The sequence below is a fragment of the Lepidochelys kempii genome, chromosome 4, assembly GCF_965140285.1.
Source record: "Lepidochelys kempii isolate rLepKem1 chromosome 4, rLepKem1.hap1, whole genome shotgun sequence".
NCBI classification, from domain to species: domain Eukaryota; kingdom Metazoa; phylum Chordata; order Testudines; family Cheloniidae; genus Lepidochelys; species Lepidochelys kempii.
In genome coordinates this window covers 50,008,885-50,025,749 of record NC_136383.1, presented here as the reverse complement: position 1 = coordinate 50,025,749, position 16,865 = coordinate 50,008,885, and the positions used below count along the sequence as shown (strand labels likewise).

The window sequence follows — 16,865 nt, the reverse complement described above, 5'->3', positions numbered from 1 at the left end:
CCCCCCTTCCCCGAACCTCCACCCCATCCAACCGCCCCCTGTCCCCTGACTCCTGCCCCTTATCCAATCTCCACCTCCTCCCGCCCCCTTATCATGCCGCTCAGAGCAGCAGGAGAGGCTTATTGGAAAGCCTGGGAGGTGGGTGGGTGCAAAGTTGTGCTGCCCACGCGGCAGCGTAGCTGTGGGGGAGGAGAGTCGGGGGGAAGGGGCCGGGGACCAGCCTCCCCAGCCAGGAGCTCAGGGGCTGGGCAGGACGGTCCCGCGGGCTGGATGTGGCCCGCAGGTCATAGTTTGCCCACCTCTGGCCTAGATGAATAATTGAATATTGGCAGGAAGAGGTACGTGGAAAAGCAAAATGTGTGATAAGCACTCTTTTAAGTAAGTCCTTTAAGAATGCTGTGCACAGGAATAAGTCACTAGTTCTTATTAATAGCTAATTAGCACTGAGAACAATGACTACTCATAGGACTGGCTCTTACTACTGGGGATTTTTCCTTCTGAATGTTTGTTTTATGATCTAAAAGCTGGCCTTACCTGCAGAATAGCTAAGTCCTTCTCTATGACACTTTGCTTTGTCATCAGGGGATTTGCTAATGGCCAAGCTGTATTTTGAACAGAGATTTATGATCACCTTCCCAGTCAATTAAAATTCCAGATACTACTAAGGCAGAATTCAATTAAGGTTAATTGAAGCTTCTGAAAACTGCTTTTCCAAAGGGAAACAACTCTGGGATTGTGGATCCTAGAGGGTTTCTATCAATTTTAAATAACTTCCAGTACTGTTCTTTTCTGATGCTGATAGAATCCTCCCTCAGACCCCTATGCTCTTGCTATTATCATGCAATTCAAATGTTGGGTTTTTTTCTGTCATAATTTATCACTTTGACTTATTTGTTCTTTTAACATCTTCTTCTAGAAGGAACAAAAGATGCAAACAAACCTGCAAATGGATTTTTATTTCAGTCCCAGTAGTTTGACATGAAAGAAATATAGCCACTTCTAAGAATTTGACAACATTTCAGTAACAATTATCCAGATAGGTAAAATAACAACTTCCTTTTCTTTTGCTGTTGAAAGGGATGCTAAGAATGTAATGGATAGTCAATAAAAATTTAAAAAGTGTAAAATAAAGAGTGGAGAAAACAGGTGCAAATGAAAATCCATTAAAATGCAACTCAGGTTTACAATTCTACCCTAAATTTTATTTTCTTGGCATCAAGGACTATTGTGACAGTTCTTAGCACACTTGATTGAACTGGGAAAACACATGGGACTGTATCTTAGTCACAGAATGCAGAACATGTAGTCCTTGGCTCACAGAGTAATCTCATGAAGGAATGAATAATCATTTCAGCAGTTTATTTTGTCAGAATTTGCAACCCATTGTTTACTGTGTGGGGACTAATAACAAAATACCAACAAGGAATTAAGAAAAAAAAGAGAAACCAATAGAGAAAGGATTGCAGCTTCCTGAGGGCTCTGTTACTTCTTACACCAGTAGCTGTGTATTTGTCACTAGCTGATTGGAATGTTTTGCTGAATATTATTTCTCTCGCTCTGCGTCCTCTTTGTTTTATTTTAAGAAAAACCACACAAAATTGAAACCTATACCCTGGACATGTATGTTTCAGGGTTTCTTTCTCTTCATGAGACGTACAGGAAAAAGCCACAGTCAAACATTACACAGAAGTTAAAGAGAAAAGTTTCTGTGATAAGACATGATTGTGTAATTATACAATAGCCAGAGGAAAAGAATATGTAGGTGGAAGAACTCTCCACTGTGTGATTATTAATGAATTCTCTGTATTCCTCATGGAAAAGAGCCACATTTATAAAATTAAAAAGTCAATGCCTCTTTGATGAGAGGATTTGCAGCCACTGATGTTCTTTATCAAATACAGAATGCTTTGAAAGAAAAGCAATTGAATCTCAACTTTCAGTCAAGGACATCAGAATGGAGGAAATTCTTCACTATGCCTTTTCTCGGTTACTTGTTTACACTGCACAGTAAAAACATAATCATTTCATAAGGGAAAGATGATGGTTAGGGATGCTGGGGGATGGGTGGGTGATAGTTATCACTGGTACCATATGGCAGCTGGGGAGAAGACACTAGATTCAGTGTCACATTTGGGTGCATGAATTAGCAGTGAGTGACAGATATGGAAGCTTTAAAAGCATCCTTGCTTAGAAAGGTGAAAAGTGCCATGTGACTAGTTAGTGAAGCATGCATTCTACTTCATAGTCTAGGGAGAACTAGAACGTATCTCTGCATCTCCTTTCCTTGCTTCTCTCCCTCTACCAAAACGAAATACTCATACATTTTAACTTCTGAAAGAACTCCTTTTAGCTTTCTTTCTGTGGTCTTAAGATTCACAGCATCTCTTTCTAGAATACTAAAAATCTTTCTTGTTTATCTTTTAATGTCTAATTTAGGACAGGGGTTCCCAAACTTGGTTCATGGCTTGTTCAGGTAAACCAGGCAGGCCACGAGACACTTTGTTTACCTGAGTGTCCGCAGGTACGGTGGCTCGCAGCTCCCAGTGGCTGCAGTTCGCCACTTCCTGCAGCTTCCGTTGGCGAGGAATGGTGAACTGCGGCCACTGGGAGCTGCAAGCGGCCATGCCTGAGGATGCTCAGGTAAACAAAGCATCTCGTAGCCCACCAGGGGCTTACCCTGAACAAGCCACAAACCAAGCTTGGGAACCCCTGATTAGGATATGCAGTGTTGGTGGTGTAGCCGTGTCAGTCCCAGGACATTAGAAAGAAAAGGTGGGGAGGTAATCTTTTATTGGACCAACTTCTGCTGGTGAGAGAGAGACAAGCTTTCAAGCTTACACAGAGCTCTTCTTCAGGTCCTCAAGCATGACAGCTTGTCTCTCTCACCAAAAAGAAGTTGGTCCAATAAAAGAGATTACCTCACACACCTTGTCTCTCTAATTTAGGATGGTGCCACCAGAGGTGATTACCACTTCCCAGCTCCAACCATGTGCTGCCATGCCCCATTTCAGTCAAAGAGGTTTATTTTTTATAACAAAGAGCAGACAGTCTTAACTCAATGCCTGGCCACCAGGCTTCAGGGCCACCCATCCCAGAGGTCTCTAGCACTCCAGCTCCTGGCAGCTTCCTCACCTCCACCAGCTCTGCTCCCCCCTTGGAGCTATATCTGTGGGGCTGCTTTCTTGAACCCTTGGGCCTCACGCCAAGCACTAACTCCACTCCAGCATAACTTTGCACCCTAGATCTCAGCCTGTCTCACTCCTTCTTCCCTCCAGCTGCCTACTAGCAGCCCTTTATAGGCCCAAGTGTAGCCCAGTCCTCTTTAATTAGCTGGATTAGGCTCACCTGCTCCAGTCCAGAGGTGCTAGGCTCAGTCATTCTACAGAGACCAGCTGCCCTGTGACAGATATGTATACACTGGGGTTAGGGTGTGTGATGGCAACATGCATAGACTTGGATGCCACTAACAGTGAAGCCACGGTAGTACAAACTTTGGTACAGGCTGTACAATCCTGCCTGGGAACATGGGTATGTATCTGGGCAGCTGTCTTGTGATGAAGCTTACCTAAGACTCACTTCTCTGCTGTTGGTATCCAAGTTATCTAGATCAAAACTGGCTCTAATATGTCTACATGTGCTACAATCACATATCTGACTACAGTGCAGACATACCCTAAGACAATGAAATTTGAGAATACAGGCTTTGTCGTGCATTGTCGTACACAGGAAGCATTGCCAATATGTGCAAAGGCTGTCTAAAGCCGGTGCTGAGTTTGAATTTCAAGTTTGGAACCAGGCCACGTCTTGGTACTTGGTAAAATGGATAATGTCTGCTGGGAGGAAGAGGAAAGGCTGTGCCTCCAGTGTGTTATTTCAAAGTAACAGTAACGGGCTAGACTGTGAAACTCCTATTGGTGAGCAAGAGAGGTTCACCATTTGGTCCCATGGGAGTGTGGTTCTTAAAGGGTAATAAACTCTTAATGGCTGGTATACACACAAAATAATTACATGCAAAGTATAATGCTGACTGCAGAGGGCACGGTGAAAAAGCATAGTATTTCTCTGTAGGGATCATTTTGTGTGTAGGCATCTCAGGTGAGGAGATACTGTTTAGACCAAATTATCTGAAAGATGCCATCTAAAATGGAAGAAGAAAATAGCAACAGAATAGTGAGAAAGCAATTTTTTTAACCTCTGGGTTATGCAGCCCCAAAGGAGGTCATCATCAGCTGCTAGTATAGGGGTGGAAGAAGGAGAGGGAAATGTGGTTTCCATTCCCTGTTGCTTTCTGAGCCATTTATGACTGATCTCCTTAGATGGCAGAAGCCCCACATAAACCACTGTTTATGTAATCCCTCAGTGAGTCTTTTGAAGCACCAGAGGAACAGGCACAAAAGATTAGGATTCTGCGGTATGTCTGAAGGTTGTGAGAAGCTGAGGTTTTAACTGCAAGAAAAAAGCTGAGAACGTGGCAATAAGGGATGATAATTACAAAATCCAGAAATTATTCTACCCTTATCTTTGTAGGAGCTTTTCCTAACCCTTCTTAAAATAATATAGGTAAATACAAAGAAGTCCACTTATAATGAATTCAGACACAGTACTAAGATTCTGCTTCTAGTGAAAAAGGGAGTCTAAAGTGAACAGTTAACTGACCTTAAGGCCTTTTGCTGAGCCTTGAATGCAGCTAAGAAGGGATTTGGGTGCAACTACTTAGGCAGGGTGTTCTGTGAACTGAAAAGGCTCCATTTCCAGCTCAGTCCAACTGGAATGTGGGGACATGGAGTAAAGATGAGCCAGCTGCTCTCCATGGAGGAACTTAGGGGCAAGACTGTTCCTCAGGTACCTGAGGGCCAGGTTATAGAAATCTGTCTCTGTGGAGTCATTAGAAATGTTTAAATGGATGTAAACAACTATTAGTCCTCACGTTTGGTATTCTAAAAGAGTGTATGTGGGGGAGATCTTGAAATATTCCAAGGACTGAATAACCAATTGACACTGAAGACTGAATGGACAGATTTCCCTGGAGCATGGGTGAAGGTAAGGCGGTACGGGCCGGTACGGCGTACCGGTAAAAAGTGGCTGCCGGTACCGGCCCCTCACGCCTTACTTTAAAGCGCTGCCGTGGCAGCACTTTAAGTACCCTGCTGTGGCAGCGCTTTAACATCGCTGCTGCTTTTGCACCCCCAGTTGGCGGCTCTACCAGGTCCCTAGCAGCAGGGCCACCGATGGGAGGGGGGCGCAAAAGGGGCAGCGACGACCCAGAAGAGCCGATGAAGGGGAGTGCAAAAGGAGCAGAGCTTTATTGTCACTGCCCCTTTTGCCCCCCCAGGCTGCCAATGGGGGTGGGGGCAAAAGGAGCAGCTGCCCTGGGGCCGGCGATTTAAAAGGGCCTGGGGCTCCGGCTGCTGGCAGTAGTGGCTGGAGCCCTGGGCCCTTTAAATAGCCACTGGAGCCCCAGGCCAGGCAGCCTGGAAGGGCTGGCTGGGGGATGCTGACCCCCATCCCTTCCACCTAAGGCTCCGCCCCCTCTGGGGGAGCCAGCCCCGTACCGATAAGTTTTCAATTTTACTTTCACCCGTGCCCTGGTGTGACAATATAAGGAAAACATGCAACTGAGAAAATATCCTGTGATCTTTGAAAGGAATAGAGTACAGGCTGGAGCTGAGGATCAGTCTTTGCAGGACTAGGAATCTGAAGTCTTTTTCTTTCCCTCTTGATTTTTTCAGACTGTAAATGTTTTTTTCATGGAGGTTTGGAACAGAGTGGCTCAGTAATGCTTCTGTCATTTTAATGCATTTGTCTTGGATCACTCAGGATGCATCTTCATATAGCACAGATTCTTACTATAAATGGAAAATTTAGACACATTTTATTATCTGTATAGTACATTAACGATTTCAAGAAAATCCAGCCAGTTGATCATACAGCAGGTTGTTCTTGAAAGAGACTTTAGTCTATCCAGTACATTCATCAGTGTGACAACTCAAGGCATTAGATTTCACACCCATGTTGTGATGTTCACTCTGTTAGCCTGGAAAGGGTTAAACAATCTGATAGGCCACACCTGAGGTAGTGGTAGGCTTGATGAGCAAGCACTAAGTGAGGATGGAGACCAGCTGGACAGGAAGGAGGTGGAGGGGGGAAACTGGCATATGGCCAGAAAATGAGGGCAGAAGGAGGTTGTAGTGGGGAAGCTTGTAGTTAGTCTCTGGGCTTCGAGATGGAAAAGAGAAAATTCTGGGAGAGAATAGAAGGCATAAGGTTCTGAAGGAAAAGTTTACTCAGAAGCATAGTGGAGTAGAAGCCTGATAGAGGTGGAGTAGCAAAAGGCTCAGAGAAACAGCAGCAAGGTATGGGATGGTGTAGATCTTGACTACTGATTTGAATGGTCCCTGAGCTGGAATTCGGAGGAGTGGGAGGCTTGAGTTACTCTACAAGCCACTGGGGAAGTGGCATAGCCTCGAAGTGTAGGGTTGCCTGGAATGATTCCTAGCCAGCCAATCCAGGGAGACTTTGATACCCCAGAAGGGGAAAACTATAGTGACTTGGCTGGAGGGCCAAATCATAAAGAAGGAGCATCCTGAGTCACAAACAAGAAACACTGCAACCTCTGGAGTGTGAGAGGAGGTGACTGCACAAGCAAGAGACAGAAAGGGGTGTCAGACTGGGTGGAGTTATTCCCCAGATTCAGCCACAAGGAGGTGCCCCAGTAGTGATTCCTATGACACACATTCATATCTAGTTCAAACCAATGTTTATAATCTTATTCATTTATAGTTAAGGGGCTATGATTGTGTCATGAAGGTTATGGAATCTGTGACTTCCATTGACCTCTGTGACATTTTCTGCTCTGGGGCTGCAGTTCTCAGCCCCTCTCCTGGGGGTAGGGGGACTCCCTGCAGCTGCCCAGCTGGGTGGGTGCTGAACTCGCTTATCCTTTTTGTCAAGGATATTTTTAGTGCAAGTCAGGGACAGGTCACTGGCTTCTGTGAACTTTTGTTTATTGCCTGTGATCTGTCCATTACTTTTACTAAAAATATCTGACAAAAATTTAGCCTTATTTATAAACCTCTCACCTCTAGTATTGCGTATGTACTTTTGCATGTCTTTATCTCTACAATTACCAAATGGTTATAAGTGTTCCCATGGTAGGCCTGATCTTCTGAAAAGACTAGAGCAATGGTCTCCTGAAGACTATAACAGTGTCACATCAGCAACAAAGTATGCGATAGTGTAATTCTAGTTTAATATTTTGGGATATTCCATAAAATGTCCCATTTCCCTACTCCTATGTCTTCCAATTTCAGTTTTTGTCATAATTAAAATGTCTCTCTTTTTAGGAAAAAAATGATATAATTACTCATAGCTGCATGTGGCCAGGAGTAATGTAAAACTCCTGGAATTTAAGGGCCATATTTTTACAGAAGGCTATAGGTCTGTGGGCAAAATGCATACATAAGTTTGAGCTTAAATTTGTGAGCATAAGAATCATGATTGCGCTCCCATAGCAAGAGGAATATGCAAATTGTCATTGGGTCAGCTAAATGACTATTTACATACACAAATATAACCAATTGTGGTAGTTAAATGTATAAATATTGCCAAGGAGTTATATGCTAACATTGGGTTGTCTTTGTAACCAATGAGCCCTAAAACCCATAGATATCTTGGCCCCTTGGCCTACTGGTGGTAATTTGCATGACATTGCAAGATACCCTGTTATTGCTGCTTTATCTTGGTCGGGAAAATTTCTGTGTGTGTGTGGTATGTGGTTTTTTTTTTTTTTAAATAATAATAAAAAAAGGGGCTAGAAGGAGCCATTAGATCATCTAGTCTCACCTCCTGCATAGCTCAAGGTGTGTCTACCCTTGGAGCAGGGGTGTGCTTCCTAGCTTGAGAAGACATACTTGTGCTAGCTCTCATTGAGCTAGCATGCTAAAAATAGAGCGTAGCCGGAGGGACTAACTCAGGGATTTTCACACTGGGGGTTGGGACCCCTAAGGGGTTCGCGAGGTTATTACATGGGGGGTCATGAGCTGTCAACCTCCACCCCAAACCCTGCTTTGCCTCCAGCATTTATAATGGTGTTAAATATATAAAAAGTGTTTTTAATTTATAAAGGGGGTCACACTCAGAGGGTTGCTATGTGAAAGGGGTCACCAGTAAAAAAGTCTGAGAGCCACTGGACTAGCTGCTGTGAGTATACACGTGTCTGAGACCCTAGGTATGCACTTGGAGACGCTAGCTTGTCTTGCTTCTCATGCTGCAGTGATGACACTCTATTTTTAGCATGCAAAATCAATGAGAGCTAATGGGAACAGGTCTCCTCTAACTGGGGATCACACACACAGCGTGAAGTGTGTAGACATAGCAACAGAATTTCATCCACTTACTGAGTACTAATACTTTCACCTGAAAGTCATTCTATTGGAGACAAAACAACATTTTGGCGATGGGCCTAATTATTAATAAAAAAAGAAAAAGAAAGTAAAACACAACTTTGATTAACAGATATCTGTTAGAAGTGAGTATACAAAGTGGTGCAAATACACTGAACAGACTTTCTCTTTAGCTTACCCAAATATTCACTCATAATTTTTCACACTCTTCATCCAACTGTCTGGGTGATGACAAATATTTAGTTAGTTGCTGTTTGTGATGCTACAGTTGTAACATTATTATAGAGATGAGAAATGAGTCTACTAGCTGGAACTATTCAGTCACCTGGGCAAGACCATGGCTCACCCTATGGACCTTCAGCCAGGAGTAAGGGACAGTAAGGTGCCCCTTTACTTCTGTGTGTGGGCTGCCTGCATAGCAGCTCACTCTAGAACATACTCCAGGGTTCTGTTCTGTTCTACATAGGATCTTATACTGTTTTCCTCACTATTAAGCAATGGGCCAACCCAAGTGGCTGCTACTCCATTCACGCACAGGTGGTATGGAGTAGGCAAGCAAGTGTACTGTATGCGCAGAGTCCTGACTCTCCTTCCCTATTATGTGCTAATCAGCATAGCTGAGCCAGTAATGACAGAGACATAATCTGCTACTGGTATATATCGGTAGCAGATTCCTTCTCCCTGAAGTAAGAGGGAGGTCAGGTCACAATTCTCTCCCTAGTCTGCTTCTGGGGTAGTGCAACTATCAGCTGCCCAGTACTCAAGGCAGGTTATAAACTGACAGTCTACCCCTGAGTTTTATAGTTCACCTTTGCCAAATCTCCAGTGCTTTTCCATTTTTGAGGCAAATGACACAGGCAATGATGCTTTCATCACTTCCCCAGAGAGGCTGTTCTACAGTCTAATTGTTAGGAAATGTTTCTCGATAGTCAATTTAAATTTCCTTTTTTCTTTTTCTCCTCATTGCATCCATTTTGTCACTCCAACCACCTTGGACCATCCCATACAATTCCTCTCCGTTCTGGGAGTTACACTTAATCATCTATACAATAGATCATTATGATTTGACCTAGGCACATGCAGGTACAAGCTGACGGAGGTGTGAGATCTGCCTTGTGACCATCTTTTTTTTTTTTTTATATATAATTTAGTTTGCTCTGGGAGGGGAAGATTATAAACCTTAGTTAGAGCATCTGCATTCCTATGTTAGAAAACACTTAGGGTTCAGTGTTTCATGGGTCAAAAGCTTATGTATGCTTTAAGTATGCACTTAAAAATAAGACCATGTAGGAATACCAGGAAAAGACAAGCCACAGGTTTAAAAAAGAATAGCTGGAAAGGGAAAATTATTCCAATAGCAAAGTTTTACGAGTCAGACTGTGATTTCTTGATCATTAACCTTGATTAGTAATGTAAATGAATGTGCTCTAAAATTCTCAGGAAAGCTCGTATCTTTCTATCCACCACATACACTTAGAGTAAAACTATAGCTGCTGTCTTCAGAAGATTCTACTGAACACATGATGACTCCCCTTCCCCAGCCACATTTAGCCAGCAAATGTGTCTGCAAGCAGTTAAAAATAATATACTGACAAGGCCAAAACACAGGAACAGGAAGCTGTATAGGCCTCAATTCAAGAAACTTTAAATTTTTTAAAAATGAAAGCAGAGATGCCTCTTTGTGTTTCTAGGACCCCAAATTTGGGGTGGGGTGGGATGTTTGGCAAAGGGTTTTGCCACCCCTAAATTCCACCTTTTTGGAGAAGATTCAAGGGCTTAGGCTGTTCAAGAAACAAATGTTTCCAAGGCTCCTGGATTCATTCTTAGCGAATTCCTGTTTTAAGGAAATGGGTTTCTTTAATCATTTAAATCACTCCTTTCTAGATATCTTCAGAGAATTAAACTATTCTTTATGCAAGATGACATGGATCACTGGGCTGGGAGGGGAAGAAAAAGGTCAGAAAAGGGCTAGAGAATTATAGCCTTGTAGTTTACCTAATCTTACCCCCTTCTGATTTTTTCTCATTTGTCTTGTGTCTATTTCCATGGTATTACTTGGATTGTAAGTTCTTTGTAGTCAGGAGTGTCGTTGTGTTTCTACATTGCCAATGAAAAGTGGGGTCTGGTCCTTGACTTGGGCTCCTAGGTGATACAATATTAAGAAGTGTATTTGATAAGGTGATACAATATTAAGAAGTGTATTTGATAAAGTTTCTTCCCATAGCCAATTGGTTACTATATAAATATTGGACTTAAAATGGTTTTCATTTGTTACCCCTCTCAGGCAATGTAAAGCATGTTGCTATCAATAACTTGCTTTTTGGGCATCATCTGGGGATAAGAGACAGGATATTTGGGTTCCACTCCCTACTATGTCACTTCCCAAATGCCCTTAGACAAATCTCTTCACCTCACTTTGCCTTGTTTCCCTCCCTGTAAAGTGTGGATAATGATACTTGCCTATGTCACAAGGGTGTCATGATTGTGAAGTTACTGATGTCTTTCAAGCACACTGAGATCCTCAGAGGGGAGATACCACAAAAACAAATTATTGTTAGTCACAAATTTAGCATTCATTTCCGCAATTAAGAGTTAGCAGATAGCAATTACTTGCTTGTAGAACATATTTCTAAGAGCTGATTGTGAGTATCTTCCTTCAGTTAGTAATTTGTTCACCTCAAAGATAAATCAAACCTTTTCAACTCACCAGACCTCTTCTTATCTGTTTTGTTCTGCAATACACTGCGCTGTTCTGGGCTAAGTCCTTCCCACACACCTGTGCGACTCCCAATCAATGCAACTGTAATTGAGAACAGAATTTGGCCATTATCTGTATGCTTCAAGATGATACTGTTGAGACAGTGACTGGGGAAAAAACACACAGTACACTTCAGACTTCTCCTTTCAGAATCTCATGAACATATTGGCAATCTGTTGTAAATGCAGCACAGTTTTGTGATTTACAAATAAGCTTTTGCTGGTTTGGTATGGTAAAAAGATGCTCAATATCCATTACTGAGACTGCCTTAAGGGGCTGTTCTTCCTGCCAACCTGGCTCATCTTTTCCAAACAGCCTGTGCGGAAAAGACTTTGTGGATTTTATAAAGAAGTGCCACTAGATGGCACAAAAGGCTTTTGCAAAGCAGATTGTTTGTCATATAGGGATCCTTGTGGAAGAGAGATCTTGATCATAAATCCCATATGCAATAACAGGTTCATAATGCACCCTACAGACTATATGTTGTATTTTTCCCTAAGATATAAAGTTTCATTTTCAATAGAGGAAGCTGTGTGGTGGTTTTATTTATTTGTTTATTTTTTTTATTATTTTTTTTTAACATCTAGCATGTTCCCAACGTTAGGTTTCCTTTCCAAGAAGTGGACAAGCTAAGCCTTTAATGTGCATTGACCAAGACATCTGTGTGATGTTTGCAGTAAAATGCAGGACTGATAGCATGAGGGAATGAAAACGCATAAGCCACAGTCTTGGCAGGCTGGATATAGAGAGTTATTCTTTGTCTTAAAAAATGAACATATAGGCGTGTCACAAATGTTGTCATGCTGATCCATTATGACAGAACATCCAGGTAAGAGGGAAAGGTTTGCAGAGAACCTGCCTCATTATGGGAGTATAGCTAAGGAGAAAACTAAAACTTGAAGGGTTAATGTCTAGCTATTCCACCTGGAAGCAGGCGGGGCACACCCTGACTGTTTCCTAGGAGCAATGCACACATTGCTCTATCCAAGGACAAGGGCTAGATATGAACCCTGAGAACTTGATTGTTTGGACAGCTACTGTGGGAGGTTTCTTTAGCCTGGGCTCAAGGCCTGAGAACCAGGATTGTAGTAGATAGAGGATGGTAACTAAGCATATGAATCAACGTCATACATTCCTTTGTGTAGCAGTGTGTAATGCTTAGGGGGAGAAATATAATAAAAGGAGAAGGTGGAAGGCAGGGGGGGCAGAACAGCCCATCTCCGCTGACCAGCCTGCTTGCTTGCATAAAGCTGTGTTCTGTCTCATCACTGAACCGCAACAACTGGCGCCCAAACGTGGGGCCCTCAGCACTCACCTCGCCCGGCAAGGGTTTCAGACGCGTCACTCATCCACTTCGTGGATCCCGGTGAGTATTTTTCATTGTGGTAAGTATGGGAAGCTCCCTCTCTGCTTTGCAAGTGCAACACTGCAATGAGCTGCAGTATTTGCTGCGTAAGGCTCAGCATGACTGCCCGGCTCGAGAACTCACTCTCCTGCTACAGGAGGTGCGTGCCAAGTGCCCGTGGTATCCTGAAGCTGGAAGCCTTAAGCTAGCGGACTGGGAGCGATTGGGCCAGACATTGCACAAAGAGCCTCGGGCACCCGTGCAGGCTTTACATGCCTGGCACCTCTGCCGCGACGTGGTACAGCGTGTCGCCTCAGACAGACCCTCCCTCGCGAGGCTGGTGCTCTCGCCGCCCCCGTCCGCCCCTGCAGTCATCCCCCCTCCTGGCGATGCGACACAGCGTGTCGCCTCGGAAAGGCCCTCTTCAGCACCAACAGAGGAGCTGCCGATCCTGCCACCCCCGTCCGCTCCTGCAGCCATCCCTCCCCCTGCTTCGCCCCCAGTGCCTCTATTACCACCGCCTCCCTGGCCTTCCCCACCGGAGCCGGTGTGTGATCACCCTCCCCCCATGGGGCCCCCTGGAGAGTCATCTGCATCTGCTCAGAAGCTTTCGCTGGTGCAACAAATGGTTCACGCAGCGAAAGCTCGATCAGATCTTACAGCAGAGGAGCTGGCTGATCTGGTCTCCGTTTGCCCGGTGACCTGGCAGAATGATGACCAGGGCAACCCCGTGGGCACCTGGACCACTCTGCCATACTCGGTGGTTAGAGAGGTAAAGAAAGCAATTCGTGAATTTGGCCTGACTAGCACCTTTGTGCGTGGTCTCATTGAAGGGATGGGTGCTGGGTACTCCCTAATCCCTGAGGATTGGAAAACGCTGCTGCGCATGATGTTGTCACCCAGTCAGTATGTTATTTGGCTTAGTGAGTATCGGCAGATGGCAGAACGCCAAGCCCAGGTATATAGAGAGTAAGGTATCATTTATGAGCATTTGGCAGGGGAGGGCCAGTTTGCTACTATTGGGATGCAGTCTCAACTCCCTCAGGCCGTCTTCCCCATTATCTCCACCTGTGCCCAGCATGCCTTCAAGAAGGTCCCGGATTCAGGCAAGCCTACCAAAAGCTTTGTCAGTATCCGTCAGGGTGCCTTAGAGTCCTTTTTGGATTTTACCAACAGATTGCAGGAGGCTATCCTCCGACAGGTGGATAACACTGAGGCAGCTCACGAGCTCCTGTTAAAATTGGCAGTTGAAAATGCAAATGAGGATTGCCGCCGTGCTCTCCAGGCAGCACAAGTCTCTGGTATTTTAGAGCTCTCAGACATGCTGCGGGCGTGCCAGAACATTGGCACACAAGCCCACAAGGCTGGAGTTCTGGCTGCCGCCCTCAGAAAAACTGGGAAGGAGGGGAAGCGCTGTTACCGCTGTGGAAAGGAGGGTCATTTTCAGCGGGAGTGCCGCTCATCTAAGGCACCAGCCCGACCCTCAAAGAAGTGCCCCAAGTGTGGGAAAGGTTATCACTGGGCTAATCAGTGTCGTAGCGGGTCGGGAAACCGCGCGACGGGTCCCCCCCGAACCCAGGGCCAAACGGGGGTGTTTCCTACTCAGGCAATCGCTCCTCTGCCTTGGAATCCGTAGACTCTATGAGGGCAGCGACTGCTGGAAGTGCAGGGCTTGATTTGATCATGCAGGAGGACACTGACTTTCGGCTGCCAGGGGAGGTCTGTGCCATACCTACACAGGTGACGGGACCTCTCCCTGCCAGCTTTGTGGGTCTTGTTCTCCCTCGCTCACATGCTGGGAAACAGGGCTTTTTTGTCATTCCAGGGGTCATTGATGCTGATTACACTGGCATTATTAAGGTTCAGGTGTGGACTCATCTTCCACAGTCGCTCCCACGTGGACGGTCAATTGCACAATTGATTTTAGTCCCCTATCAGGTGCCAGCTGCCGAGGATCGAACTCGGGGTGGAGGAGGCTTTGGATCGACGTTGTCTCACTCGCTGTCTCACAGCGCGTCTTCTCCACTTGTTGCTCTGACAATGTCAGTCCGCCCCTCAAAACCTTGCTAGATAAACAATTAAAACAAGGGGAGCTGCGTCTCTGAACCTTAGGAGACATTCAACAACAGATGTATATCCTCTTGTTTACTTTACATAATTTAACACTGAATGCAGATCAGCAGACCCCTGCGGATCGGCATTTTCACAAATCTGAGGTACTGGAAAGACCGCGTGTCTTTTACCGTCAGCTGCCCGATCCACAGTGGCTGGGCCCAGCACCTCTAATTACTTGGGGTCGGGGATATGCTGCTGTGTCTCTCCCTGCAGGACCGTTGTGGGTTCCAGCCCGGTGCGTGCGACCAGCACTTAAACAACATGGCATGGCACCAGGGGCTGTCGAATCCCATACCAGAGTTTCAGCTGACCTTGGAGGAGACCGCGTTGCCCCCCGAGTCGACAACGGCGGGACGGAAACGGAGGAGGCGTAACGTCCCAAGCCAGCCCGTGACATGGGGAGCAGTAAAAGCATTGGTCGCACGGCTCAACGAAAACTGGCAGCAGATCAGCAGCCAGAAACTCCTAAGACTTTGTTTGTGGCGATTCTCGCCCAAATCACTGCTAATTCTGTGATGATTGTGTGCCTTTTGTGCCTGCTATTTCCTGTAGGGGTTGGCTCGGAAGCGCCTCCCCCATTACAAGTCCGAAGGAGAATAAGATACTGCTCTTTGCTTATGCTAATCTTTTCTCCCAGTACTCTAGCATGGCTAATTGGGGCCCGGCCAACTATATTCTGCCTCGCACGGCTATATCCCTTCACACACCGCACCCGGCCGGGGCTCACAATGTCACCTGTGCACGTGTAGTTAACTGCACTAGTACAAAGGTGCCCTTGGGCTGTCAAAAAATTTCTCAATCCCTTTTAAATTGTTCCCATGCTGTTAATGTTTTATATAATTATGGCCATATCATCCTACCATCAGGATGGGTTTTTACTTGTGGTTCATGCACCTTTAATTATATTCCTGCAAATTTAAGTGATGGCACCCTTTGCTGTCTTAGTAAAATGATACTTATATTGCCTTTTGCTGGTCACAATTGTAGTAAAAAAAGTGTACCTCTTTTAGATGATTATATTGCAAATGTTAAGCTTTTGGTTATTTTGTGTTTGTAATCATTGGGCTTATTTTTTGTTGCTGCTGTGTACAATGTATTCCTTCCTTGTTAAGACTTTGTAAAATTTTTGCCCTGGAAAGCTCCCCAGGTTATGTCCTTGTCTGTCTGGGAGTTAAATAGCATGATAAAACAAATTGGCGGCTACCATGAGATGGCCAACTTCAATAAACAAAAAAGGGGAGATGAAGGGTTAATGTCTAGCTATTCCACCTGGAAGCAGGCGGGACACACCCTGACTGTTTCCTAGGAGCAATGCACACATTGCTCTATCCAAGGACAAGGGCTAGATATGAACCCTGAGAACTTGATTGTTTGGACAGCTACTGTGGGAGGTTTCTTTAGCCTGGGCTCAAGGCCTGAGAACCAGGATTGTAGTAGATAGAGGATGGTAACTAAGCATATGAATCAACGTCATACATTCCTTTGTGTAGCAGTGTGTAATGCTTAGGGGGAGAAATATAATAAAAGGAGAAGGTGGAAGGCAGGGGGGGCAGAACAGCCCATCTCCGCTGACCAGCCTGCTTGCTTGCATAAAGCTGTGTTCTGTCTCATCACTGAACCGCAACAAAAACTCAATTTTTTTTGTCTTGTTTTGTCATTGTCGTTATTAGATGGGAGTTTAGATATAAAAACCAGTGAAGGACAGAAACAGATTCTTGCTTTTTTGCCACTCTTTCACATTATGTGCTCCCATGGTAGTAGTAATGTGATATAAAAAAATTAGTAATGTTGATAATGGAGATAAAAGTAAGGCCTATACCAATCACATTTCAGTTTTCTCTTGGCATTAATATTGCTCTGAGCATATTGCTCTTAGCAGCAGTAGTAATAATAGTAACAGTTGAAAGCCATTGCTGATATATCCTCCTGCAGTATTCCTGGTGAGTGGTGTTAAACACCGAATGTTACACACAATTTGCTGGAAACAGACCTGCTAAAAATTGTTTTTTTATAATCTGGGGTTCTTCTGAGCTAAAGTTCATTAGGTGATTTCTGATTCTTAAGGTGATTCCTTGATTCAGTGCTGATAAAATTGGTGAAGCAGTGAAGTCACTGTCTGAATGAATATTAACGAACAAATCTGATGAGAAAAATCTAAAAGGTTTGGACAGCCACCCAGAAGTTCTGATTTTTGTCCAAACTTCTTAGATCTAAAGCCAGTCTAGAAATCTCATCAAAACAGGCT

At 44.6% G+C, this 16,865-nt stretch overlaps 1 protein-coding gene and 1 long non-coding RNA gene across 2 annotated transcripts in view; one reads left to right on the top strand and one right to left on the bottom strand.

Moving 5' to 3' along the window:
• The window catches only part of NOCT (nocturnin), a 74,240-nt gene extending 61,561 nt beyond the window's left edge, over nt 1–12,679 (bottom strand). The window contains exons 1-2 of the mRNA XM_073341148.1: nt 12,476–12,679; nt 11,110–11,202 (exon numbers count right to left, since the gene is read on the bottom strand). Coding sequence (XP_073197249.1) covers nt 11,110–11,202; nt 12,476–12,626 — 244 coding nt within the window. The 5' untranslated portion in view covers nt 12,627–12,679. The remainder of the gene's footprint in view (nt 1–11,109; nt 11,203–12,475) is intronic.
• Nucleotides 11,784–16,214, top strand: LOC140910395 (uncharacterized). Its single transcript, XR_013635690.1, has 2 exons — nt 11,784–12,526; nt 14,433–16,214. It is a non-coding gene; the product is annotated as an uncharacterized LOC140910395 (long non-coding RNA).
• Nucleotides 16,215–16,865: the final 651 nt, after the last annotated feature.